The sequence below is a fragment of the Furipterus horrens genome, unplaced genomic scaffold (assembly GCF_987537825.1).
Source record: "Furipterus horrens unplaced genomic scaffold, mFurHor1.1.pri manual_scaffold_11, whole genome shotgun sequence".
NCBI classification, from domain to species: Eukaryota; Metazoa; Chordata; class Mammalia; order Chiroptera; family Furipteridae; genus Furipterus; species Furipterus horrens.
The window spans coordinates 74,958,327-74,985,841 of NW_028327181.1; the positions used below are offsets into that span (position 1 = coordinate 74,958,327).

General features: G+C 48.0%; 3 protein-coding genes across 3 annotated transcripts; 2 read left to right on the plus strand and 1 right to left on the minus strand.

Moving 5' to 3' along the window:
• The first annotated feature begins 1,478 nt into the window (after positions 1–1,478).
• On the plus strand, positions 1,479–15,283 carry LRRC59 (leucine rich repeat containing 59). Its single transcript, XM_090292356.1, has 7 exons — positions 1,479–1,814; positions 3,510–3,569; positions 5,442–5,600; positions 5,823–5,927; positions 9,192–9,264; positions 11,591–11,764; positions 13,338–15,283. The coding sequence occupies exons 1-7, from the start codon at positions 1,710–1,712 to the stop codon at positions 13,580–13,582; spliced, it is 921 nt and encodes a 306-aa protein (XP_090148482.1). The 5' UTR covers positions 1,479–1,709; the 3' UTR covers positions 13,583–15,283.
• Positions 15,031–21,951, minus strand: EME1 (essential meiotic structure-specific endonuclease 1). Its single transcript, XM_090292358.1, has 9 exons — positions 21,280–21,951; positions 19,502–20,313; positions 19,291–19,418; positions 17,792–17,881; positions 17,568–17,689; positions 17,244–17,364; positions 16,902–17,017; positions 15,962–16,151; positions 15,031–15,743 (listed from the first exon to the last, which is right to left on the minus strand). The coding sequence occupies exons 2-9, from the start codon at positions 20,286–20,288 to the stop codon at positions 15,567–15,569; spliced, it is 1,731 nt and encodes a 576-aa protein (XP_090148484.1). The 5' UTR covers positions 20,289–20,313; positions 21,280–21,951; the 3' UTR covers positions 15,031–15,566.
• On the plus strand, positions 21,699–26,909 carry MRPL27 (mitochondrial ribosomal protein L27). The gene is made up of 4 exons (XM_090292357.1): positions 21,699–21,783; positions 24,035–24,166; positions 24,577–24,644; positions 26,526–26,909. The coding sequence occupies exons 1-4, from the start codon at positions 21,738–21,740 to the stop codon at positions 26,730–26,732; spliced, it is 453 nt and encodes a 150-aa protein (XP_090148483.1). The 5' UTR covers positions 21,699–21,737; the 3' UTR covers positions 26,733–26,909.
• Positions 26,910–27,515: the final 606 nt, after the last annotated feature.

The window sequence follows — 27,515 nt, forward strand, 5'->3', positions numbered from 1 at the left end:
TCGTAAAAAGGAGGTACGCAATAAAATGTCCCATAGTTTTTTAATGTACATTATCAGAGTAATGGATGCTACAGGGCTTTAGAGATTGCCAAGTGCTACTGTCTTACTACCCAACTGCCCTTGTCTATTTCCCAAAGCTCAGCACAGTGACTCTCTGGGAGCAGGAGGAGTATGCACGAGGATTTATTGAACGAGTGGACCATTGCACTGACTTCATTTGGTCTTCACACTTCCCCTCTGAGATAAGTCTTAATATCCCCTTTTCAAAGATGAGCAAACTGAGGTTTGGAGTGGGCAACGGGCTTCATTCATGCATTCAACAGACACCTGAATGAGCAACTACCATGCATCAGACACTCAGATACTGCGGATACAAAGACAAAAGCCCTGCTCCTCACAGTCCACCGTGGAGGGCAGGCACATAACGATAAACATAACACAGGACAGATTATGAATTATAGTTAACATTTATTGGGTTCTTACTAAGTGCCAGTTAGCGCGCAAGCTGTTTCTGTGTTTCACTCGTTCAGTCCTTTCCAAACTCTAGCAGCGAGATAACCATTATTATGCCTGTTTCACATGTAGTTACAGATTAGCCATGGTGATTGCTTAAAGGTTTCGCAAGTAGCAAGACGCAGAGCCAAGATTATTACCCAATTGGTCTAGTGCCAGAAACCCCGCCTTAGTCACCAAGCTCTACCACCTCTGACACCAAGGCAGCATATGGGGCATCGGCAGAGCCCCAGGGAGGGACCCCTCACTCAGTCTGGGCTTCACTGGGTGGTTGGGGAGATTTCCTGAAGGACTGAGGGTGTAACTAAGCAGAGGTGCGTGGGGAAAGCGGGTCCCTTCCTGAAGAGGAAAAGGAGGCCACCTGCTGGAGCTCTACGCGGCATACCAGGCGGGCACGGGCTTATGGGGAGGCTGCATGAGAAAGCAGGGCACAGCCTAGAAGGGAGAGTGACCCATAGCTTAGAGGTAGCTGAGGTTTAAAGGGCTCTGGCTAGATTTTTAGAAACGTCATCCGGGCAACTGGGTAGAGTGCATGAGAAGAAGAGACACTCAGAGTAATCCCAGGCGCAAGCTGATGGCGGCCTGAACAAGGTCTGGGGCTGTGAGGAGGGAATAAGAGACATTCAGAGGTTGAATTTTCCGGATGATAATTTGGGGATTATTAAATAGAGGACAGGGAGAATTTTTCAAAGGACACGGTTTCTGCTCCTAATCCAGGGGAATGGGGTGATCTCATGAGGTCAGCTTTGGATGCAGCCCAGGTCTTCTGGGTCCCATTCCCGTGCCCTTTGGCCTCCTGGCGTGGTCAGCTACAATGCCCGCGGGCATGTCACCGAGTCAACAGGGAACACGGATGCCCCACCTCTCTGGCGTTGATGGCGACTGCAGTGCATTACCCTAGGCGTCAGAGGGCGCTCCCGCACCTGCTAGGGCCACTCTGGCCCAGCCCGTCTCAGTGGTCGCGGAAGGTGACGTGGACACGGAAGTGGTCGTCGTCGGGGCGGCACCGGTGGGAGCAGGGCGCGGGGATCAGAGTACGTCGGCGGGCAGTAGGGCGGCGGACGCTTCGCACCTAGACCGGCGGAGGACGCAGACGTTGTCGTTTGGGTGCGAGTCCGCTGCGCCCAGGATCAGCTTCTCAGGCATCTCCTGTAGGTCGGAGCCCCGGAGCCAGGACCCGCTCAGCCGGCGTCACCATGACCAAGGCCGGTAACAAGGGCGGGAATCTCCGCGACAAGCTGGACGGCAACGAGCTGGACCTAAGCCTCAGCGACCTGAATGAGGTCCCGGTCAAGGAGCTGGTCAGTACAGTCGCGCGAGGCCCAGGCGTCCACCCGCGACTGGTGCAGGCCCTTGCGTGGGCTGCCTCCTTTCTCATGCCTGTTTTCAAGTCATAAAATAAGGTGGGGAGGGTGGAACTGTGTCCCCGGGGAGGCCTCGTCCGGCCCCAGTGTTCTTCCTCGGATGTACACGTGTCACTTTGGCGCAGTTCCAGAAGAGGGGGACGGCGCGGGGAGCTGATTGTCTGGGACTGGGATTTGTACAGGTCAAGAGTGATCTCCCCCCATCCCATTTAGGGTTTTTTCACAGCGCCCAGCTTGGCGTTCGACCCCAGGTAGGCGCCCACGGGGCGGTTGCTGGATGTATTCAGAGAATGAATGAATAAATGAATGAATGACTAGGTCTGAGAAGGAGGCCTCCGGGTAAACCGGGGTGTGGCCCAGAACCGGGCTTTCCTAGGAAGCCTCCAATCCCAGTTGGCCGCCTCAGCCTTGAGGCGTCCGTCCTTGAAAAGGTCTCAGTGCTTGGTTGGCAAGATCTCTTGCTTACTGGGCTGGAACTGACGGGAACCCTGGGGCCCGTCCCTCCACAGTCCCACCCAGGAAACTGGCCTGAGGCTCCTGGGAGATTACGCAACTAGTTGCCAAAGTGGAGTGAGATCGTTCATCCCTGCTTTTCCCGCCTGGCTCCCCACCTGCGCCCCCTCGCTGGCCTCACTTTGGGTGAGATGGACTCTTCTCACTGCCTTTGGCACTTGACCCAGCCTTCCCTCTGCCTTGGCTGTGTAGTATGGAGGTTAGCCTGGGGTTCCCAGTTAATATGTCAGCTCCGTTCCTTAGGAGCTGCGTGTCCTTGGCAAGCTAGTTAACTTTGACAACTAGATTTCCTCATTTGTAAAATGGTGGTAATAGTTCCCGTCTCATGGAGGTTGTGAGGATTCAGTGAGATTGTAATGTGAACTGTTCGGCAGGTAGCAAATGGTGATATTTGTAGCTGTCACAACGGCTTTTTCCCCCGCTGTGATATCTAAAACGTTTCTAGATGGTCAGGCTTTATTCCTGAGACTTTCTGACAACTGGGAAATAGAGGTTGGCCCAGGGTCCTTAACTGAGTACTTGGCTTCTTCCCCACCCCAGGTTTCCACCTGGCCTGTGGATTGCTGTCTGAAACCGTTTGCTCCAGGCATCTGGTTGGTGCAGCATTGCCCTTAGGGAGAAAGAGTCAGTTTTGCTGAGCTTCTCCAGTCCTGAACACCAGGGAAAATGGAGATGGGCCGAGAGGGCCTCGCCTTCACTCTGATATTTACTCATTTATTCATTCAGTCATGAATCAGCCAACCTGTATATTGAGTGCCTACAAGGCCTGAACTAGGGCATATGGAAATTGCAAAACTGTATTAGACACAGTCCCTGCTTTGAAACCTAATAAGGAAGGATACTAAAGAAAATATTAGAAGTGCTAGGGAGAATTTCTAAGAATCTGTTTACTTCCTCCTTGGATGTTCCACAACCAAGCCCCTATTTGCATTCTTCCCTCCGTTGTGGTTGACCAGCTCATTTTCCCTCTCCTGTCTCTAGGAACATTATACTTTAGTGCTTTTTAAATTTTTTTAAAGGCCTTTCCTAATCATGGGAACTGGTAAATGCTTCTTTAGCAGATGTCACTGAATCACTCCATGTGTTGATTTGACATTTTGTTCTCATTCCCTTTCCTAGGCTGCCCTTCCGAAGGCCACCATACTGGATCTGTCCTGCAATAAGCTGACTACTCTACCGGTAAGACTGGCAAGCAAGCACGATTCCTTCTAGAGCCCTGATACTTCATCTTCCTGTTTGGGGGAGTTGTGTCATAAGGCATAATTTTAGGATAGGCCTGCAGGCAGGCTTTAATTATATCTGAATGTGTTGGGGGTGGAGTGGGGTGGTTCGTCTCAGTGGGAAGGGAAGCAAAGGTAGGGGCCTCATTCTTTAGAATAGTGGGAAGGTCAGGTAATAAAACCAAGGTCAACGACGGGATGCTGGCCGAGTCACTTATGGGCTCATCTTTTTTCTGCCTTTTTTCTTTTTAAAAAAAAAATAATTTACTTATTTGTTTATTTATTTTTAGAGAGGGGGGAAAGGAGAAAGAGAGGGAGAGAAACATCACTGTGTGGTTGCCTCTCACTCGAGCCCCCAACTGGGGACCTGACGTGCGACCTAGTCATGTGCCCTGACTGGGAATCGAACCAGCGACACTTGGTTCACAGGCCGACAATCCACTGAGCCACAGCAGCCAGGGTTTTTTCTGTCTTATTTTATTAGTTGAAAGCTAGTTTACCTCCCTCTGGCATAGAGGAGGCTGGAGACCTTCATAAACTGCATTTCAGGGAGAAAGCTGTTTATAAACAGCCTCCCTCTACATAATTTGATGGAGAACAGGAAAAAGTGTGGTTTTATGGGGCTTCTGTATCATTATTCTTTTGATCTTTAATTACTTGTGATACTTTTTTGTTCAGCACATTCAGCCTATGGTCAGATCCTTTTGATTTTTCTTGTTCTCCTTTTACCAGTTCTCCTTTTGCTCCACCTGTGTAGGCACTGGAGTCATTCACCCCTTCAGCCTCTCCTGGGTAATGGATGCTCTCTCCTCCATAGCGTTGCTCCTTCACAGTCAGGCCTACGTCTGTTGTCATTGTTGCCTTTCCCATTCATTATCCTGGCCAGGTCACTTCTTACCATTCTCTGTTGGGCTGTGGCACAGGAATTGAGTTCCAGAAGTTGGTAGTTTCTTCACTGGGTCATTAGACCATTCTCAGTATTCACCTGGACCTCACTCACTGCCTTAGCGTCGTCCCGCAGCTCATCAGGACCTTTTCTAACACTGAAGAAGGCATCTGAGGTCCCAATTCTTCCAGGAAGTATTTTGTGCCTAATTAGAGAAGGGCAGCAATTCCTTGCAACCTGACACCTGCTGTACACTTTGTCTGATGGTCACTCAGCACTCCTAAGTGTACTCTTCAGTCTGAGTTCAGTTGTCTTGCCTTCCTCTGCAGTGCCCATATCCTGGTGTAGGTCCCTGGCATTTATAAGTCCCCAGAGAACACGAATAGTGCCTTGTTAGCTGAAGTTGGAACATCACTTCAGATTGGTGCTGAGAAGGGCTTAGCTGATCTGTGCTGAAGAAGAGCCAGGATATGGATAGGGTGGGGCCTCAGCCCATTCAGTCAGTCATTTAAAGAACATTCATGGGCACCTGTGTTATGTGCTATAAAAATAAGAATAACACTGGTTATACAAGGGGTGCTTGATCTTTTTAGAAAAATGGCTGGTCTCACTGTTTTGACAGCTCCTATGGAAGGGTGTCGTGGGAGAACAGAATGGTTCCCCAGTAACTCCAATAGCATTGTGGAGGACAGGTTAGAGGGAGAATCGAGGGTGAAGGAACCCACTCTTATTTTGTGCCTGCTTTGTGCTCAGCCCTCTTACATACCCATTTCACTACTTACCACCAGGAGTGATGCTTGTTATGTCTGTTTTCATTTGAGGTAGAATAGTTTGTAAAAGGGAGAGTCAGGATTTACATATAGGAGCCTCTGTCTTGAAGGCTCCTGTACTGTTCCCTCAAGGAGTGTGAGCCCCAGGGTTAGGTGTTCTCTCTTTGGGTCCTAGTCGGATTTCTGTGGCCTCACACACCTGGTGAAGCTGGACCTGAGCAAGAACAAACTACAGCAACTGCCAGCTGACTTTGGCCGTCTGGTCAACCTCCAGCACCTGGACCTTCTCAACAACAAACTGGTCACCCTGCCTGTCAGCTTTGCTCAGCTCAAGGTAACCAACCATTCATGAACTAATGTTTCACGGTCAGGTGTGACAAAGGGCTCAGGGACGCATGGAGCATGGCCTTCAAGAAGGCTAACTGATGTAGGTGCTGCTACATGGCTTTCCCTACAGCTGAGACATGGGGGGCTCTTTTCCTCCTCATTTTGTTTCACTTTGAGGGACTCTGTGTGTGAACTTAGGCTTAGCCAGCCTCTCTGTCCTATCTCTTAGAGCCTGAAGTGGCTAGACCTGAAGGATAACCCCCTGGATCCTGTCCTGGCCAAAGTGGCAGGGGATTGCTTGGACGAAAAGCAGTGTAAGCAGTGTGCCAGCAAGGTAAGCACAGAGCTCCCTGGGGTCTCCTTCATGTACTCTCCTGGCACTTGCCTCTGCCTCCTCTTGTTTTCCCTCTGCAGGTACCTGTACCTGTGTGCTGATTAAAGCACTCAGGTCTCAGTGATATATGTCTACCATGAACCTGGCAAGCAAAGGGACTTTTGTTTTTATGTTTACTTTACAAGAAGTAGAACAAAACTATCTCTGCTCTACTGCAGGACTTCAGTTCTTAAGAAACCAGGACCTTCCATGATCCAACATTTTGCTATCAAGTATTATTTGAATGGGACAAGAGGGTTGTGGGTGGTGGCCTTTCTGAGTCACAGTTATTGTAGGAATTTTGATAATGAAGGTATGGTTAATATTTGTGAGTTTATAGCTATAAACAGACATATCCTTTGCAAATCTTGCATTTGATTTCAGTAGAGTCATCTGACATAGGAAGTAAAGGCAGCATGGAAGGCAAACATAGCCAATCACCCTGAAGATGCCTCACATGGCTCTTAAGAACAGCACTATACCCATCTCTGAAAAACTCCCAACTATAGTCTTTTTTTTTTTTCCCCCACCAGCTTGATTTTATTTTATTTACTTTTTTTTAGAGAGAGGGTAAGGGAGGGAAAAAGAGGAAGAGAAACATCTATCGGCTGCCTCTCGCACTGCCCCCAGATGGGGACCTGGCCCACAACCCAGGCATGTGCCCTGACTGGGAAGTGAACTGGCAACCTTTTGATTCTCAGGCTGGCACTCAATCCATTGAGCTACACCAGCCGGGGCCCCACCAACTTTAGAATGGATTGCTGCTGCTTCAACTGAGCACTGGATGACTTTGGCTATGTTTAGGGGGCATGGTGAAAAAAAAAAGACAACTTTAAATGCTAGAATTAATGTAAGTGAAATGAGTGTATGACTCAAGAGTAATGTCTTTTCCTATCACTAGCTTAGGGCTTCTAGCTGAGAACTGTACAGTGATCAGTAAAACCTGTTTTGAAGACATGGTGCTTTAGAGTGACATTTGTTTCAAAGACCAATAGTAGCTGCCGCGGACTGCTCTCCCTTTGTCCTGCATGCTTCATGTGGTTCATAATCCTCATAACCCTGCGAAGTAGGTATTCATATCTCTGACATGAGAAACCATTGTGTACATGCCTTTCATTTGCCCGTTTATTCATTCAACAAGTAATGCATTGAACCATGAAATTGCTAATATTTTATAGTTTGTGACTTATAAAAATAATCTTTATTGAGTGCACAAGTCTCCAGTAGTGCTCACACATATCCAGACAAAGCTCCGGGTAGCACAGTGCACCGTGGATGCGGTAACCAAAGCCACGCTCCCGGTGCTGCTGCGCCCGAGCTGTCTCCGGCGGCGCACCTTCAGGCGTTGCAGGGGACTGGCGTGGGTCAGTCAGAATGAGGTCACTTGTCTCCGGGAGTTAGTTTCGGTCTCATCTCATGTGCTCATGGGTCAGTCATAGTAACTGATCAGCGTGGTACATAGTAAAGCACCTTATAAAGACAACTTGTTCAGCAGTATTCATCAAGCACTTACTGTTTGCTGCGGACTGGGATAGGTAGACAAAATCTGCCCTTTGGGCTTACAGGCTAGACTAGAGGAGTCTCTCCCATTTCTGAACTTGCTGTGTTTTCAAATGATGAACCTCTGATATAGGGGTAAAAGCGACATCTCTCAAACCCCTCAGTTTGTTATGTAGCCAGCTGTACACTTCCTAACCAGCTGAATGGTTGGTGCTTATTTAAATTCAGAGTTCAGAGTGACACGGACTTGGAACTCGGGCTCCCTGTGTGCATCATGCTTTATCTTCCTCCAGGTCCTGTCATTCCTTGTTGAGAAGCCAGTTTTTAGGAAGCTTGATTCCCTTCGGAGAGGTTAGAACCTGAGTTGCACAGGACAGGGTTCCTTGTGGCTTCAAACCAGGCTCTTGGAGTGTGCTACTTTTGCAAGTCTGCCCCAAGCCCTCTCGTGATGGGTGTGTGCGTGCCTGAAGTTTCCACCAAGTAAAATAATTACATTTGAATACCTGTCTGTCCTGTAGGGTGTCTAGTGTGGTAGCAAAACAGGCCATTTGCTGTCGTAATTTAGAATAGTTTAGGTTTTCCTCTCTTTTTCATTGATGCAGTAAAGAAGATGAAGTAAAAAAGCAGTAGTATTTATTGAGTACATATAATGTGTGGGGTTATGTTGGCAGCTAGAATAAGTTACATAATTTAATCTTTGCAACAGGCCAGAGAAGTCTTATCTCCATTTTCCAGATGAGAAATCAGCTCAGAAAGGTTAAGCCACTTGCTAAGGTCACACTGTTAGTAAGTAAGTGGTAGAGTCAGAATTGTGTTTAGCTCCAAGCTTACACTGTCCCCTACATCCAAGGAATGCCAGCTTCTAAAAATTACAAACAGACCTAAAAAAAAGTCCTTCACCCCTTCCCCTAACCATGCCCATTGTGAGAATCTCTGAGGTTGTTTTAGAGGTCAACCATGCCCGAGATGATGAGGCTTCGAGGGGCTCAGGGCACCTGTGTGTCGAATGGCGTTTGGGCAGAATGGCCCCTTCCCTTTCTCCCAGAGCTCTCCAGCCTCTGTGTGAGGGAGCGGAACAGGCTGTCTGGGACTGCGGAAGATCTGAACTGCCAGCAGGGCTGCTTTCTAGCCATGCAACTGGGAGAAATCGCCCAGTCGGAATCTCGGTTTTCTTTCTTTCGAAATGGGAATCCAGTTAGTTGTTTATCAAACATGTATTGAGTGCCTGTAATGAGCTAAGCTCTGTGCTTGCCTGCAGACAGGACAGTAGCCTCTACACTTAGGAACTCACAGTCTTATGACTGAGCTAGATGAGAACAATCCCCAGGGCTGGGGGGAGGGGAACCTGAGGTAGCCAAAGGAGGAATGTCAGGAAAGCATCTTGGGGGAACTGGTGTCCCTGCTCGTCACAGAGTTGCTGGGAGAATTATATGAAATTATGCACGTCAGAGACTATAAGTGGCAGGGTTTTTACAGATTCCAGTTGTCATTGTGTTCACAAACTTTTTCCTGAGAGGTATAGTGAACTGGCTCATAGACTCTTCTCCAAGGGTTGGCACTAAGTTAGGCTACACAGAGGATTAACTCAGTTAACTCTGCATTGCTTCCAGCGCCTGCGGTGATCTGGGATCCTGGGAATAGCAGCCTTTTGAGACTTGCCCTGAGTAAACTTGTAATTTCACACTACTGCGTGGAGTAGTTGAGCGCCCTCCTCTGCCTTTGCAGGTGTTACAGCACATGAAGTCCATGCAGGCGGATCAGGAGCGAGAGAGGCAGCGGCGGCTGGAAGTAGAACGAGGTAGGTGGCCATCCCCGCTCTAGTCCTCTGCCAGGTCCTGACCCCAGCAGCTGGCTCTGCTTCAGCAGCTGGAGCTCAGCAGAGGAGCTGTGCAGAGCAGTGGGGAGCAGTGTGGGGGTGAACAGCATTATCTTTGTCTCACGAACCTCTCTCCAGTCATCAGTGGTTTCTCCACTGAGCTCCAAAGTCACGTTCAACTGCTTGTCTCTGTGTTTGGAGGATTAATAGGCATCTCAAATTAAGCATGGCTAAAACAGATCCCCTTGAGCCCTTTGCAGTGCTCCTCCAGAGTAGAAAGTCACTATCTCTGCAGTCATTCCAGCCAGAAATTAGAAAGCTGTCCATGATTCCTTTCTCCTGGTACCCTACATCCAGTGTGTGACTTTCTTCACCTCCAGTGCCACCACCGTAATCAAGCCTCTATGCCGTGGATTGCCATAGTACCTCCCAGCCCTGTCCTTTCTCCGTGCTTGTGCCCTCTGCAAAATCATTCTCCACACAGCAGCCAGAGAGAGCTTTTTAAAACAAATCAGTTATGCTGCTATTTTCTTAAAACCTTTTAATGGCTTCCAGTTGAACTTAGAATGAAATTCAAACTCGGTAGCATGGCTGACCAGGCCTGCCATGGACCAGGCCTGCTTATTTCTCTAGTCTTGACACACACACACACACACACACACACACACACACACACACACGGACCAGGCCTGCTTATTTCTCTAGTCTTGACACACACACACACACACACACACACACACGGACCAGGCCTGCTTATTTCTCTAGTCTTGACACACACACACACACACACACACACACACATACACACACACACCACCACCACCACCCCCCAGGCCTGCTTACTTCTTCAGTCTTGACACACATACCAAGCCTGCTTATTTCTCCAGTCTACACACACACACACTGCAGTTTACTTCAACCACACAAGCCTCTGCTGTCTCTCAAACACACCAAGCACAGTCTCACCGTTGAGGCTTTGCTTGCTTTCCCCATCTTTCCATGGTTGGTTTTGGGTAATTCCTCATGTCTCTGCTCAGATGTTGCCTTAGGTTAACCTTAACCCTTTCCGAACCACCCAAACTAGAATAGCCATCCCGCCTGTCACTCTCCATCACATCTTGTTATTTCCTTTGGCACACATCACTGTCTTTTTTGGTATTTGTTCACTTGTTTATTGTTTGTCTCTTTTTCTAGAAAGTAGATGACTTAGGCACTAGAACCTGGCTTGTCTTCACCGCTCTATCTTGAGCACTTAGAACAAGGCCTAGCACACAGGCGCTCTGTCGCTGGGCTGGCTGAGTCCTGAGCCCCTTACTGGAGGACTCCTGTGGTTAGAGGAGGGATGTATGTGGCACTGATTGCAGGCAGTCCCTTAGATCAGAACTCCCAAGTTGCGACTGTCCCTGAGACGTGATGGCTACTGGGACGCCTGTGTTGACTCTGACCACTGCTGCTTTCATTTCTTGATGGCATGTTCTCGTGTGGCTGAGTGTAGTGTGTTCTTGGCCTTCACAGTGCCCAGCTGGAACTAGAGCTTGTTTGTTCATGGAGAAGCAGTGGAAAGCTACAGTACTTATAGTACTCCTATTCAGCTTCATGATGGTTCAAATAGGCTTTTAAGCCTTAAAAGGACATTTAGCCACCATTTGTGGCCTTCTGGCTTTGGAAAAATGTACTTCAGATTTCCAAATAACTCATTTGGAAATGCATTTTTAGAACCCAATGATTTGTACATTGGGTGCTGCATATAAACATCCTTGAGCTGTGAAATAAAACAGAATGAGTTAAGTCTAGACATGACAAACTATTAGTGTCGTTTTTTCAGAAAAACATTTCTGTCATCTCTAACCCTGAACCTGAGGGCTCACTTTCTCTTCTTACTTGCCCTCCTCAAGCCACATTCCTTTCGGAAGCTTGGAGAAATAGGAATCCCATACTCAACGCCTCCATTGTTTCTTCTCTGAGCTGAGTTGTATGAGGCTGGCATTGCTGTGCTTTCTGAATCAGTACGTAGTTCTGGAGGAGCACCCAGCTCGTCACCTGTGCCTTTCTTATGCCCCTCTTGTTACGTCACCCTAATCTCTCTGCAGCTTGTGGCCAGAAACCTCTTAATGAGTCCTTTCAACAAACTGAGAGCAGCTTATTATTTTGCAGGGAGGGCAGAAATACCTGTTTCCTCTTATGCATTGTTTGTGACCCGTGGCATAGGGAGAGGGAGGCTGAAACTATACTTTGACTCAAGAGAGTATAATTCCCCACACTGGAAGGTGTGGAGAGAGAAGCCATTTTGGGGTATATTTTCATGTAGAGGCTGAGAAGAAGCGGGAGGCCAAGCAGCGAGCCAAGGAGGCGCAGGAGCGGGAAGTGCGGAAGCGGGAGAAGGCGGAAGAGAAGGAGCGCCGGAGAAAGGAGTATGATGCCCTCAAAGCTCCCAAACGGGAGCAGGAGAAGAAACCGAAGAAGGAAACGAATCAGGCCCCGAGTAAGTTTTCCCTCTGTTGTAAAGCTACGGCAGGGTGCAGTGGGGAGACTCATGTTTGTGTTCAGGCGTGGATGAGCGAGCTGGCGAGCGAGCTCGCAAACCTGAGTCAGGTACAGTAAACCCTACGGCCTGGAAGGACCTCAGAGGGTTTGCTTACAAGGAATCTCAGAATCCTCAGGAGCAAGTGGCCAGCTGGCTTGTTTCCCCAGAGCCAGAGGTGTTTTGGTCAGGTGTGGCTGAGAGCATTATCAGAACGGGGAGTTGCACTGTTTTGTAAGAGAGATTCTAAAGTCATCGAGAATGGTGAAGGTTGAATTTGGTCACATGACCCTTCAAAGCCTGTCACCTCACCCGTGAAGTACACTGGGTATGTTTTGAGTGCATAGTGCCGTCTTAGTAAGGCCAGCACTGCCTATGGTTTCCTTTCCAAGTTGGAACAGATCACTCTTTCTGCCTGAACTCCAGGGGAATCCTTTGGCCCAAGTTCAGAGAGCCATGTCGTATAAAGACACACGTTAGTGTTTTGCCTGAGTGTGTCCAGTTACACTGTGTAGTAATGTGGCTCCCTGTACTAGGGAGGATCGGACACCCTGTGGGCCCAAGGGCTCCCCAGAGGGAGAGTCCCCTGAGAGGGAGGAGCTCTGAGGACCTGTGGCCCTGGCCCTGCTTACCCTCGCTGGCCTTGAGCAAGTTGCCTAACCTCACCACCTTTTTGTTTTCCTTGTGTAAAATGAGGATCTTATCTCCTCACAGAGTAGTGATAAGATTAAGTGACAAAATCTGTGTGACAGGATCATGAGTTCTTGGCATGTAGGTGCTCAGTCAGGTTTTTAAAAATTTTGCCTAAAAATCTCAAAACTATTTCTTTCTAATTATAAATGTAATAAATGTGTTCACTGCAGAGAATTTAGAAGTTCTATCTGTATCGGAAAATGGCAATCCCCTCTAATCCCTCATTCTCAGCAGTAATCACTGTTAATAACATAGTGTGTAACCTTCCAGGCCTTCTTTTTATATGCATCTTATACAGAGTGCGGCAAAAGTAGGTTTACAGTTCTTCATATGGAAAATAATACCATAATTAATAAATAGCAATACAAGAATAAATTTTTGCATACTCACAACTGTAAACCTATTTTGCCCCACCCTGTATAATTATATTAACAATATTAGTATATCTCAGAAGTGTTCCCCAAGTGGGCAGCACTCTGTCCATGCTTGATGCTGCCTGACAAGCCCCTCCCCTGATCCCGAGGGGCCTGGATCATTGCCACGTTTTTGAGAACTTAGGACCCTGGGGACTGTATGCTATGTGAGACATCCAGAATGAGTTCCAGTTTTGAATGTCTCCCTTGAGGTCCAAGGAGAAGGCATTTGTATTTGTCTCTGCATAGCACAGTTTTTCAGAGCTCAGATGTTCTTAAAACAGTTTTCTCTTCAGGCCTGAGGAGTTTTCATTAAAGAAGAGGGGTGTACGTGAATGTACGTGGAGGAGACTAACATCAGTTGGTAGACTGTGGGTCTCCTCAGACTGACTGAATTTTTTTGTCTACTGTGACTCTTGTCACTCCAGAATCCAAGTCTGGCTCTCGGTCCCGTAAGCCACCACCCCGGAAACAGACCCGGTCCTGGGCAGTGCTGAAGCTGCTGCTGCTGCTGCTGCTGTGTGTGGCTGGTGGGCTGCTGGTCTGCCGGGTGACAGAGCTGCAGCAGCAGCCCCTCTGCACCAGCGTGAACACCATCTACGACAATGCAGTTCGGGGTCTGCGCAGCCACCACATCCTCCAGTGGGTCCTGCAGACCGACTCTCAGCAGTGAGCTTGTCCTTGACACCTGCTGCCTCCCGGCCCTGGAGCTTGGATTCCTATGGAATTGGGTTCTGCTGGACACAACCTCTTTTTAGCATCAGACCTACCTGCCGTCATTAAATGGCTGCTGATTGGTACTTGAGACCTCCTCTTTGCAGGACTTCTTTGTTCCTTAGTCAGGATTCCCTGGTGGAATGAGAAGTGGAAGGTGGGGAGAAAAAAACCTGCATGCCTAAAGGAATAGGCTGGGGGGTGGGGAGGGGAAAAAAAACAGAGCCTTTCTAGTTGTTACACAAAGCTATGTAAAGGCAAGGCTCATTTCTGTCACTACATTTATACTTTTGTATGTCACAGACCCTTTCTTTCATTCCTCCCTGGGCAGCCAGGGCAGATCAGGAGGCAGTAGGTTGTTGTTGGGGACCAGGGGAACACCATACTCAGCATATCTAGCTAAATTGGAGGGGAGGGGCATACCTATTTTCTTAAGGATCTCAGGCATTCAGACATTTTAGTAACCATACAAAACCTCAGGCTGAGAAAGGGACTAAGACTATTCAGGCAAAAAGAACACTTGCTGATAAGGAACTTGAGGCCTTCCATGACTTGCTACAGTATCACAGTTAGTTTGAGAGCTGGACCTCCACTTTGGTATCCTTTTTCCCTTTCCCATCATTTTGCCTTCCTTATAATGTCCTGATAGACCAGAACTCACACCAGAACTGAGTATTTCAGCCAGAGTATGGAATCTTTCATGTAGATAGACCCACAAATAGAAATTTCATAGCTATGATGGTCTTGGACAGCTCCTGTGGAGTCCTGCCCCTAGTTATGTGGCTTCCATAAAATGCTTCGATTTTAGAGCATTAACTCACCCCAATTGCCAGTAAACAAGAAGGTAGGCCTTTGCAAAGCCACACTGTCTGTGACAGCTGTTAGTAGTCAGTGTGACTAAATACCTCAAAGGCAACCTGAAAACGCAAGTGTCCTAGACTAAGGTTTAGAATTATTTGATTCTAGACCTAGAGCTATACTTATGCAGTGAAGGGAAGGAATCAGGTAGCATCATGGCATTTAAGTGGCCAGGAACTGTGATGACTGGTGTGAATAAGGGCAGGACTGCCAATCTCTTGTCTGCCAGAGTTTTCTTGCTCAGTGACCTCCTTTGCTTCATCTTTGACAAGAGCCGGATGAAGGGACCAGAAATGGCCATGTCATGGTGCTCATTCATTGAAATCTGATTGCAAGCTCCTTGCCTCTCCCCCAGGAGAGCAAGAACCTGTTATAATCCAGAGATGAAGAGGATGAGGTCTAAGCCATAGTGGCCCAGTTGGATAGGACTGCCACTTGTGATTGTCCCGATATTGGAAGAAATGACTTTTCTCCCCAAAGGATAGCTCTGCTGCGTAGGCCCACACCTTACTTGAGATCACTACACACTCCTTTAGTCTTCCTCCAAGCTCCAGAGCCATTGGTACAAATGCTTTATTGAAACTAACCACATAGTACATAAAATAAGACTGAGGATACAGAAGTCGGCATAGTGATCAGACCCGTTCCCTGGCTGGCGAGGCAGCGTCAGTGGGTCAGAGAAAGGCTAGAGCACACTGAGCCTAGTGAAACCAATCCACTGAGGGCAGTTCGTTCATGATCTCTACATATGATGATGAGGTTTTTTTGGATTTCTACAACTATTAAATGTGTCTGAGTGGTCTGTCTGTGTTCCTTTGTGTTTTGAGGGCTGGCTGGGGCAGGGGTGGCTCGTACATGGCAGTTAATTTTTGCAAGGAGAGGGGCACTGAATGCTGGTAAAGGTAAATGCACATACCTCAGCCAGTTGACAGGAAGGGGGACTTTCAAAGATGACACCTAGGAGTCTGTTGTGGACCTGACCCAGGCTTATGCTACAGGAAGCACTTCCAATCTCTTCATTGCAGTCATGTCCCCAGGTAGGTGAGTTGGGAAACTCCAGCTTTTCCTGTCCCTGAGGGCTAGCTTTAGTCTGCACTGTCTAAAGAGAGATCTGGCTGCAACGTGGTCATCTGAAGATAGATACGCCTAGACAGCTCTGGTCCAACACGGCGGGAGGTAGATGTCACACCTTCCCCACGGCGTACCTGTATGTCTGCAAGCAGATTCTGGCATTCTTGCTCTGAACAACACCGCCTATAAGCCTGAAAGTGGAGAATAATCTTAATGCCACTCCATCTAGTCACCCCCTCATCTATGAACAAGGGTGTGGTGAGCTTGGGTCAGGGAATGAGAATCTGTCCTTCCTCCTGGGCCAGTGTTAACTTGGATCTCCGCAGACCTGCACTACTGACCTACAAGGCCTTCTTGGGCCCTCAAATGCTACCTCTGAAAACCCTATGGGAGTCCCACTAAGGCATACCTGCACCAGGAGCTGTGGGGAGGGATAGGCGGCCACAATAGCACTGGCCATGTCCAGGCTGACACGGTTTAGCTGCTGAATCTGTCTCCTCCAGACCTGAGCAAGTCCCCTGCCAGCACGGTCCACCTTTGCCCCTCCAGCCCAGTCGCTCTCCAGGCAGAAGGAGAAACTAGTTTGATCTCGGAGTTTCCTGAAAACAGCACAGATGAAGAGCTGTGAGTCATTGGTTACTTTCCTGCACCTGTCCCCTTAACTGGGAACTTAAATCCCTCCCTCCAGTGACCTCAGAAGAGGTGGACACAATGTTATATCTTGCTCACTTTAATCCCAGGCAGTGCTAGTTGTGGAGTCCCCTAAAAATGTTTAGTCCTTTTCATGAAAAGAGAAGGTACCAGGAAAGTATGAGAATATTTTATGTTGAGATGGGTTGCATTGACCAGAGGCAGCGCACAGGGCAAACATGAGGGACTGGACATCAGGCAACGTGCAATCTAGTTTCAGCTCTAACTTGCTAAGAGCTTGGTTATGTAGGTCTCTTCAGGCCTCAGTTCCCTCAGGTAGAAAATGAGGGCTTACACTAGATCGTCTTGAGGTCTCATTAATTTTAAATTCTGACTGAATACTCCTTGAGCTAAGTAGGCTAAAAATTTTACTTTATGAGAGCCTATCACGTGACCTGGCCTATAATGAATCCTGGTAACTTGGCCTACTGGTGAACCACCAACCTGCAGAACACAGACACATAGGCTAAAGCAGAATACTTGAAAGGGACTGGGCTTGAGGGCTCTCCTAGAATTGTCAGCATGAGGTCAGCTCCTGCATCAAGCTTGAGGGACGATGGACTGACAGCGGAGTTCAGGGGAAGGGACATCTTTGGATACTAGAGCCACCGTAAAGGACCAGACCCAGCAGAGGGGACGGGATTTGCCGGGGCACTTACTTGAAAGGCGCCTCAGCCACAGCCTTTGTGAACGCACACACAAAGTCGGCCAGCTCTTTCCAGCTCTGCAGAAGTCGAGCCTGGGCGTGTGTGTGTAGCTGCAGATCCACCAATGCCTAAACCCAAAGGCAGATAGACTGGAATGGCGGCAAGACTAGTCTGAAGTCGTTCTCCCCTCCCTGTTCACTGAGGCTGCACCCCTTGGCTCCTCTTTGGCCCCTTCTCTCCTACTCAGTACCAAGGCAGAGTACTGGCTGGCAGGCATTTCAGTGTTTCTTAATAGCAAATTGGGTTACATCAGAGTGGGTGCACAGCCTGACTCAGGCAACAGGACATTCTTACCTTCTCCATGTCTACCCTGGACACCATGGGTGCTGTGTTGGCCTGTGGTGGTTTATTTTTCTTCTTGGCCTGTTCCCTGTTTGCCGCTCCCTGCTTCTTTCTCCTTGGAGGATTAGGAGCACTGGAGCAGGGGAGGAAATCAAAGAAGGACGGTGCCTTCAGGCTGAGCTGAAGCAGAAGAGTGTGAGAAGACTGGACCAGAGCATCCCACAGGGCTTGGCAGGGATGCTCTTAGCCAGAGGGACTGAGAACTGGGATGACATTCACCCCAGTTGGCCCAAGAGCTGCCCCTTTTGATACTAAGTCTTGAGGACAAATCCAAACCTAAAGCATTTCTCCAGATCCACCATCACCAGTGACAGAGCTTTCCCTGCTGTCCTTGCTGTGATGTCAGTTACAAAGCTCTGAAGTGTTTCCTTTCCTTTCTCGGTGCTGCCTATACTTTCCTGCATAAAGGGGCAAAGACTGCATTAATGCTCGCTCCCTCGATTACGCCCCCTGTCCCATGCCTCAGTACCCACCCACCCTCGCCCCCCAGCTCTGCCCACCTGCTTGAGGTTGTGGATCATCAACACAAATGCCTCTGCAAGAAGCAGCACCAGGACTATCGGCTCTTCCACCCAGCTCTCCTCTCCATCCTGCCAAAGCACATAGGAACCAGCAGAGGCAGGCAAGTGAGCAGGTGCTCACCACCTGTGAAGCCCAGGCCTTCTGGGTGAAGGAACTCAACCCCACCAGCCTAGCCCATGTTGCTTTATTCCTTCCCTTCTGGAATGAAATCACAATGGCAAGAACCAATAACCTAAGATCCTGTCCTTTCCCAGTCCTCAACAATTCAGCCTTGGTATATTATACTTCAAAGGCAGTGGATAACAAAGGAACACTAGTGAGGTGAAATAGGTTGAGAAAATTATGAGATAAAACAAGAGAGTAAAAAATTAATGTTCAAAAGAAAAAATGTGTCATTGTAGACTCTTGAAAATGTGGGGTAGAGTATTTTGGATTAGCAGATGAGAGGAATGGAAGGTACAGGAGCTATAGTAACTTGGGGTGCCTGGGCCAGGAAGGAACATGTACTATGTGTCTACTTATGTGCTCAGTGCCTGGTCATCTCACTTAGTCCCCACAGTAGGGGTGGGGGTGCTGAAAGGGACATAATAGTGTCCTCATTTCCTCATTTTATATATGAGGCACAAAGTGATGAAATAATTTGCCCAGAGTCATAGCAATCAAGCCACAAGGCTGTTACGCAAACACAAGCCCACCTATTCCTAAAGCCCACTTAGAATCAGGAATCCTGTGCAGATTACATTCCCTCTGTCCCACAGATCCACTCTCCACCTTCCCCACTCTGCTCTCTGCCCTAAGAGATCTCTACAGACCTCACAATGTCTGCACACCCTCTGGCTGGGTAAGGCCAGTGGCAAATCCAGCAGGAGATTAGAGGGAAGGAGGAGTGAAGTCAGGGTATTTCTTCCTTTGGCTCCCTCCCAATAGGGTCACCTAGGATTTTCTACACTCCTCTACTGGAGGTCAAGCTGCTTTCAAGGTGGTCCTCTCCACATTTCTCTGCTTTAGGATTCTGGTAACCACTTCCTCCCCTCATCCCTTCAGGCCTAGGCATAGAAAGAGCTATGGTAACCTGGTGGTACCCAACTAGAGCGATTTTTCCCCACACGGAACATTTGCAATATCTGGAGACATTTTTGATTGTCACAACTGGGAGGGGTTCCACTGGCATCTAGTGGGGAGATGCCAGGGAGGCAGCTAAACGTTCTACAATGCACAGGACAGCCCAGCACAAGAGGATTACCCAAAATGGCAACAGTACCTGAAGTGCAGAAACCCCGAGTTAATGCTGTTATTACCCTGAAGAACTGCATTATCCTTTGTAGTTTCCTTGTACCCTGCCCATGCCTTGGAAAACAGTCCCCTTATTAAATCCTCCTCAGATTCTCCTGAGTGTACCATCTATTTTCCCACTGGGGCCTTGACTGATGTGTATAAGGGGGTGGGGGTGGGGGGGACACAGCCAGGAAACCCCTACCGCAGCCGGCCCAGCCTTTCTCCTCCAGGTGACGCTGCACGGCACGGCCTGTGCCTCAATCACACAGCAGCACTCCATGGCCTGCAGTGCTCCGAGGAGCTGCCCCCCGCCTTCCATCTGTAAAAGCACTGCAACAACAGGAAGGGGCTGTCAGTGGGTGGCCCAGGAAGCAGAAAACTCAGCACAGAGTGAAGACAGATGCTAGAAAGACCTGGATCCAGCACCACAGTGAGGTGTTTTAAGCACTCCTCCGGCCTCTGGGCTCTTGGCCTGTTAACCAGTGCTGCCTCCTTTTTCCTTTGCGATTGCCTCAGGATGTTTTCCTTCTCACTTGCTTGTCCCCATGGCTGGCATCCCTTTGAACCTCTCCTCTGGACCTTCTGACTGTGCTTGGTTCTCTTCTGAGGTGGGGGAACCTCAGCATTTGTTTTTGTTACTGTCAAGTTGTAGCTCTGGAGAGGGCAGGTAGCTTGGTTGGCTGGAAGCCGATGGCATAGATTGTCTATCACAGGGTCCTTGTCATTTGATGTACACCTCTCTGAGATGGAATGGAGGGGAGCATCAGGGATCTTTGGAAACGGCTGTTTTTTCCAGTCATGTGATGCTCCTTTGTTATTTTTATGATCCAAAATGCTTTTAACTGGGGAGCTAGAGTCCTCAGGGCTCAGCTGCTTGTGGGTCAAAAACTTACATGTAAGCCTCTCAGCCAGGGGAATAAGTTCCTCGTCATCCTCACTTCCACTGCTTTGCACCCCGACTGACTGCGTTTGTGTGATAGTTTCAGCTGTGTCTGGGACAGGTGGTGGATCTTTCAACCTTGGTGATGGAGGAGAGGAGCCCTCAGAATCTGAGGTATCAAGCACCACAATCTTCTCTTCCCTCTGAGGCTGTTTTCTCTTTGTTGAAGATGGTTCCTTCTTCAGAAAGGCAAATACCGGCAACTCCTCAGAATCGCTCTCAATGGATTCCGGTGACAGTGCTGAGTTCTTAAGAGCCATCGATACGTGCTATCAGATTAATTCTCTACAAGACAAAGAAAGGTGAGACACAGACTGTGGCATTCAATTCAGTCCACTAGACGTGTTCTATGAACAAGCTGTATGGAGATAAATATCATATAGCAAAGCAGAGAAATAAGGCATGTCCCTAACACATTCCACCTGGAACTCAGGACAGCTATGCCTGTAGTCTCAAAGCCTTTCAGTCAAGGTGAGATATAAGCAACGTGGAGATTAATAAATACAAAATATTAATGGGGTAGTACCACGATTCACCCCACCTCCTTACACTGACCTTTGCATTTGAAATGGAGATTACAAAAGCCATTCTTTTCTAAAAAATTGAGATGCTGTAAAATCTATCCATTTAAAGTGCACAGATCAGTGGTTTTTTGTATATTCACAAGGTTGTGCAACCATCACTACTAATTCCAGAATATTTTCATCAACCCCAAAATAAATCCCATCGCCATTAAGCACTCATCCATTTCCCCTTTCCTTCAGTCCTTGGCCACCACAAATCTATTTTTGCCTGTTTCAGATATTTCATATAAATGGAATCATACAATATGTGGTCTTTTGTGACTGGCTTCTTTCACTTCGCATGCAAGGTTCACTTATGTTGTAACATGTTTCAGTACTTCATTGCTTTTTATGGCTAAATAATATTCCACTGTATAGATGTGACACATTTTATCTTTCCATCACTTAATGGACATTTGTTTTTTTTCTGATTTTTTGGCTATTATGAATAATGCTGTCATTGAACATTCGTGTAAAAGTTTTTGTGTGGACATGTTTTCAATTCTCTTGCATATGTACCTAGGTGTGCAATTGCTGTGTTGTGATCAAGTCATTCTTTGAACAAATATATACGTATACTAACACTGGAGGTATGAGCCAAGATGAGCCCTGTAGTCTTTCTGGGCCTCACTTTCTTCTTTAGTAAAAACAACAACAACAACAAAACAGGGATAATGACAATACCTACTTCATAAGGTCGTGAGAAGCAAAAAAAGAACCGCTCGTCTTCTACAGCGCTCAGCACAGTATCTGGCACACAGTATGAGCTCTGTAAAGTAAGCTCAATGACTAGGGAGGAACCTCATCCCCGGCCCTCGCAGGCTCCTGCAAAATGAGGGTGTGGAACACTTGAGCCCTGCAGGGCACGTTCCTCTTCTAAGAACGCTCCTCAGTTCATCCATACGCCATGGCAAAGGCCCAGGACGCCCAGGCCACCAAGCCCCTGGGGAGCAGTGCTCAGGAGGAAAGCCCAGCCTTGCCCGCTCAGCCTTACCCACCGCGTCCACAACCGCAGCCGCACCAGGAGACTCAGCGCACCTGCGACTTTTCCCGCTGCTCTTTCAACTGCCACGCAGGACCCGGAAGTAGATCTCCCGGTAGCGGAAGTAGAAGGTGTCTGAGCCTGGAAGGGTGTTTAGGGCAAATATGGCGGCCGCGGCGGCACCGTTGGCGCTGAGGACGCGGGCAGCTGGTAAAGAGGCGCGTGGCTATTACCGGGCGAGTGGTGGAGGTGGAGCGGAGACCTTGCAGGCAGCCTGGGGTCAGGGGTGGAGGTCTCTCCCTACGTGGGACCCTGGTGCAGGGGCGTGGAGAGGAGTGTGCGGGGCCCACGAGGTTTCAGGGGCAGCTGTCGCCGATCACGTGACATCCAGGGCGCAGAGCTGTTGGTGGGTGTTGGAGGAACTCCTGTCCTTTCCCAGCCTTGCTGCAAACCACAGCTTCCTTAGCGATTGGTGACATGGGCTCGCCGCTTCCCCTCTCTGGTTTTGTTTGGACACTTTGAGTTACTAACATTGGCACACGAGCTCAAAACGTTCATCTGTTCGCTCAACAGATTGAGGTTTGACTTTGTGCCAGACACTGTGGGAATTTCAGCAGAAGAGAAGACATAGTCTCTATCTCCAGGACGGTTTTTTCTAGTGGATAAACCAATAAATGAGCACGTAAATAAAATGGTGCTGTGAAAGAAAGCGCACGCGCACGTTTGTGTGTGTCTTTGTTGAGACTGGTGGTCAAGAGAGCCGTCTAAGGAGGTAACATCTAAGACCTGAAGGATGACAGGAAGCTTAGCTCTGTAAGAGAGTGAAGGGCAAATGAGTGACCTGACCCACATTTTGAGGAGCAAACTGTTGTTCTTATGTGAATCTACAGAGTAGGGGAATGGAAATGAGGAGACCAGATGGGAAGCTGTAATAGCAGCCCTTATGAGAGATGATTAGCCAAGATGTTAGTGTCAGTGAACTTGGAGGGAAACGGATGGATTTGAGATCTGCTTTGGAGGTAGACTCCACAGAGCTTGTTGGTGAACTGGATATCTGAGGTGAGCAAAGGGAAGGAATAGGCAGTGGCTCCTTGATTTCTGCCTGAGCGACTGCATAGGTGGTAGCATCACTTACCTTGAGGAGAAGGCTGAGGAGTAAGGTGAATGGCAAAGATTTGTGAATGAGATATGTGGGTAACGCAAAAGCCCGGTTGCTGCCCTGGCCGGTGTGGCTCAGTGGATTGAGCGCTGGCCTGTGAACCAAAGGGTCGCCGGTTAGGTTTCCAGTCAGGGCACACGCCTGGGTTGCGCCAGGTCCCCAGTTGGGGGCGCATGAGAGGCAACCACTCATTGATGTTTCTCTCCTCTCCCCTCCCTTCCCCTCTCTCTAAAAAAAAAAAAAGAACAAGAAAAGAAAAACAATTTCAACACCCAGTTCCTGAGCTTAATATGTGAGTGAGTGAATAAATGAATAGGTATTTAAATATAGGTAGACTGTGGTACTGGGCATTTAATATGTTGTCTGCCTCAGTCCTTATCTCTGGTCCTTTGCCCCAGTTAGTCTCTGTTCTCATTAAAACTTCAGAAACTTAGGCTTTAGGAACTCTGAGCTTATAGGCTCCAGACAGCCACAAGCTTTCTTATACCTGGCATGGCCCTGATTAACCATGGCTGTGGACTTCCATCTTGGCTATCATGAATTTTAGTTCACTTTCCCTTTTAAAACAAATGCTGTTGAGCACTTTGGAATGAGTATAGAGAGGTCAGATTAACAGGGCAGAGTGTCAGTCTTCTTGGTTGGACTTGTGCTTGGTGGGCTTGCTGAAGAAAGAGTCCAGCCTTCTGAAATGGCCAGGATCCTGTGGGAACCATCCTTAGAGAAGCTTCCCTTTTTGTTTACAAGTATCTGGTGCGCAGTGCACGGGTGGATGGCTAAGGTGGTGGGTGAAGCCAAAGCAGGAGTCTCTCTCTTGGGTGTCCTGTTGCTGGGCTCTGCAGTCTGGCCCCTCCACAGTGCAAGGAGCCCTGAGGGCATGATGGTCAGTGAGGCTGAAATGGGCAGTTCTGTGGCGTCTTCTTGCTGACTTCTAACTCTGTGTTGTTCGTGCCTTCTCTACGGGGCTGAGTGCGTGGAGGCCCAGGGCACATGGTGTTTGGGGTGATTTTTCCCCCATTGATATTTTACTGCCCTTGCCTCATGCCCTGGCCACACACAGCACACATACACACATCTCATGCCGTGCTTACACTCTGGACAATTCAAGGAATGACATGTCTCAGCTATGGGAGAAGGCCAAGGGCTTCAGACACTCCCTGAAAACCAACACAGTCAAGTGGTATTTCTGTCCACGTGTCTTCCTCACCTTCCCTGCCACTGCTGCCTCCCACCTCTCAAACTAGCAAATGGCCCACCGAGGCAGAGAAAGAGCCTGTCTGAACAATATTTCTGTTCTCTCCGCAGTGACAGCCCTGCTGAAGCCCCCTCAGGCTGCAGCTCTTGCTGTCAGATACGCATCCAAGAAGACAGGTGGTAGCTCCAAAAACCTTGGTGGAAAGTCACCGGGCAAACGCTTTGGCATCAAGAAAATGGAGGGTGAGGGTATCCCCTGACTTCCATTTCCCAGCGGTACCCTACCCGATTCCCCTGGCCTTCTTTTGAAAAGCAGGAAAAGCGTGCAAGAGCCTGGCCCGGTGCTCTCAGCTTAGTTCACCAGAGCAGTTGGCTCCAGATTAAAGAGTCATATAAAACCGAGGCAGGGTGAGGGTGGGGCCTGAGGAAGAGCAGATAGTGTGAACCTGGGGCATACAACTCAAGAGAAGAGGCTGCTGGTTGGGGGACAGGGATCTGCTTACGCTGGGCCATCTGGGAGTTGGTTTTTTCCAGGGGCAGCCTTAGAGGTTGGTGTGCAACATTTGGGCCAGGACAGTGTGGGCGCCATCATGTTTTCTTAGCAGTTTGCTGTGCTGCCCCATAGTCAGCACACTTGTGGACTTCTCTTTTAGGTCACTATGTTCATGCCGGCAACATCCTTGGGACTCAGCGCCACTTCCGCTGGCACCCAGGTGCCCATGTGAGTTATTTTGTGTCACGCCCCCCTCCTCTACCCCCACCCCGCTTTTTTTTTCTGGGACCACCTCTCCATGCTTCTAAGCACAATAATAATAATAAAACAGTTGCTTTTTTTTTTTTTTTTTTTTGGTGCTTACCAAATGCCAAGCATTGTTCTGATTCCTGGACCTACATCATCTCATTTACTCCTTCCCCCTTCCTGTGAAGTAGATAGTTCTCTCCTTTTTACAGGTAAGATGCCAGAGATTCAGAAAGTGGAGGGACCCATGTAACAGAGCTGGGATTTGAACCTTGTCTGCCTGACTCTCAGATCATTGTGTTTTGGCTTGGTATAGCACTGGGTTCCTTTCTAATCCCCAGTTCTTGGAGAAAAAGATGCCTAGTGATTTAAGTTATTTTTCTGAATCTTCAGAAACTAATTTTAATTTATTCATTTTTCTTTATTTCTAAGAATTCCTCCTTTGCATAAAGTTGTTCCTAGATGGCTGAAAGATAGCTTGAATTTGATACAATAGAATTGAATGTGTATATCAGAAACCAGGTCCATACCAGGCAGGGATTTCAGTTCAGCAAGCTGAGATTACTTTCTGAGGTAGGAAAGTTCTTTGGTAACAGAGGTCTATAGTGTATTCTTCACATTATTTTAAAATTAATTTAGTTTCTTTTTGTAATTAGTGCTCCCACACCTCACCCCTTTTTGGGCAGTTTTAGTAGGAACAGAAAGACTAATAGTAACCTATAATTTCAGAAATACTAATCTATGTGGGAATTGTTTGTATTTATGTAGCTTTATCTTTTAGAACTTGAGAAATTGACTATGTTAACTCTTGGTACTGGCTAAAATAATGGCAACAATAATAAAAGCCAACATGTTTTGAGCTAAGGTGTTCTAAGCTCTTTCTGACTGCTGACTCATTTAATCCTTGAGGTAACCCGATTAAGTAGTTAATATTATCCCTGTTTTGCAGATGAAAAAACTGAGACTCACTAAAGTAACTTGCCCAGATCAAACATAATAAGTAGTAGTGCTGGGATTTGAATCAAGCATCCTGGCTCCAGAGTCTGTTCTTTTAATCAAATAAATAATAAATAATGCTGGACTGCCTGGGTGAAAATTGTCACACATCCAGTCTCAAATTTTAAAAGAAAAAAGCTAAAATGTATACAGTTAAAAAAACTATGTCCAACACACAGTTTATTTAATCTTTTTGCTTATTTCTTATCTGAAAAACAGAGTTAGAAAGAGTACCTACTAAACAGGTGAGAACTAAGTGAGTTGATGGATATAAAAGGGCTTTATTATTATATATTAGTATTATAAAAGGGCTTGGAACAGTGCTTACCCATGGTAAGCACTATATATAAGTATTATTTGATATCATTATTGTTTCATTAGCATATACATTGTCCCTATAGCTTTGGTGTATTCTTTCCTTAAAGCCTAAACTTGATAGATCACTATACTAATGAAAACGTATGTCAAACTAGTGTTTAATATAAGAATTCCAATATTTTTGAGGTCTATCTGAAACAAGCTCCCAGGGGCAGTGAGTAGAGTAGGGGCATTTTCCTGGGCCTGTTTTGGGGGTCTGTCCAGCATGACTTCTGGCCAGTTGCACAGACATGGGTCTAGGTTAACAGCCGTTGGAGACTGAGCAGCCACCCAGATTGGCTGTTGTTTTCTTTTCCTCCTCTGTTATGGAGTCAGCGAAGAAGTAGAAGGCAGGGCAGTGTCAAGCAGTAGGAAAGGGACCTGAGATGGAGCTTTCTGAACCCTTCCCTTTGGCCCCAGATCTTGACCATTTGTCTGAAGTCTGTTCTGCAGCCCCAAGATGGACCACCTACCTGGCTTCCCCCGTAGCTGAGCAGGTCTGTTTTGCAGGTGGGATTAGGAAAGAAGAAGTATCTGTATGCTCTGGAGGAGGGGGTCGTCCGCTATACTAAAGATGTCTACGTGCCCCACCCCAACAACTCGGAGGCTGTGGATCTGGTCACCCGGCTGCCCAAGGGTGCTGTGCTCTATAAGACCTTTGTCCACGTGGTTCCTGCCAAGCCTGAGGGCACCTTCAAGCTAGTAGCTATGCTTTAAACTCCTAGTCGAGGCTGGTGGACAGCTGGAGCCCAGGTGACAGAAGCAGGTGGTACCAGAAGTCAAGAGTTGGGGTGACGACAAGGCCTCCTAAGGAAAAAGTCTATGAAGGGACTGGCTGGGAAACCCTTTGGAGACCTGACCTCAGGCCAGAAATAAAGTTAACTGGAGTCATGAGTCGACGCTATTTGGGGACAAACCTGGAAGGAGCTGCTTATTGATCTGTTGGTCTTCCTGCGTATTCTCTACTGCACACCAAGGGGGAACCTCCAAACTAGAAAGAGGCCTGTCAGAGTGAACAAGTGATGAGAGGGGACTTTCTTTGAGGAAGGGGTTGCTTTAGCACCATCCCCCAGAGGGGAAGAAAAAGGAGAGCTTGTGCTTGAGGGTATCACTGCTACTTCCCCTCCTGGATCCCACAAAAGTTGGGCTGGGCCTTGGGAGGAGTGGGTAGGAGGGGCCAACAGAGGAAGCACCTGGATCATGTTCCTTTTCTGGAGCCACATTCAGAGGGAGCTGGGTTAGCAGTCCCAGAAATGGCCACATGGCAGACCTCTTCCTTTCTCTGCTGTCCAGGGCAGAAAGGCGCCATCTACCCTGGAAAACTAAGATCCTTCTAATGATGAGGTGGAGTGAGTGACAAATGGGCTACTTCCTGCTCACCTGGAGAGACACACCAAGCTCATATTCTTTTCTGGTTCTTGGCTCATCACAAACCATAAACAGCAGCAAAGAATCTGGCTTCAGGAATATTAAGTCTGGGTTTGGAGCGGCCTGGGGACA

Coding starts and splice junctions, on each gene's coding strand:
- LRRC59 (XM_090292356.1), top strand. CDS start 1,710: ATGACCAAGGCCGGTAACAAGGGCGGGAATCTCCGCGACAAGCTGGAC. Junction 5,928..9,191: donor GTAAGCAGTGTGCCAGCAAG/GTAAGCACAGAG, acceptor CTGCCTTTGCAG/GTGTTACAGCACATGAAGTC. Junction 9,265..11,590: donor GCGGCTGGAAGTAGAACGAG/GTAGGTGGCCAT, acceptor ATTTTCATGTAG/AGGCTGAGAAGAAGCGGGAG.
- EME1 (XM_090292358.1), bottom strand. CDS start 20,288: ATGGCTCTTAAGAACTCAGCACTGTCACCGGAATCCATTGAGAGCGAT. Junction 17,690..17,791: donor TGATCCACAACCTCAAGCAG/GTGGGCAGAGCT, acceptor CCCTTTATGCAG/GAAAGTATAGGCAGCACCGA. Junction 16,152..16,901: donor GTGGCTGAGGCGCCTTTCAA/GTAAGTGCCCCG, acceptor TGCTGTTTTCAG/GAAACTCCGAGATCAAACTA.
- MRPL27 (XM_090292357.1), top strand. CDS start 21,738: ATGGCGGCCGCGGCGGCACCGTTGGCGCTGAGGACGCGGGCAGCTG. Junction 24,167..24,576: donor TGGCATCAAGAAAATGGAGG/GTGAGGGTATCC, acceptor CTTCTCTTTTAG/GTCACTATGTTCATGCCGGC. Junction 24,645..26,525: donor GCTGGCACCCAGGTGCCCAT/GTGAGTTATTTT, acceptor TCTGTTTTGCAG/GTGGGATTAGGAAAGAAGAA.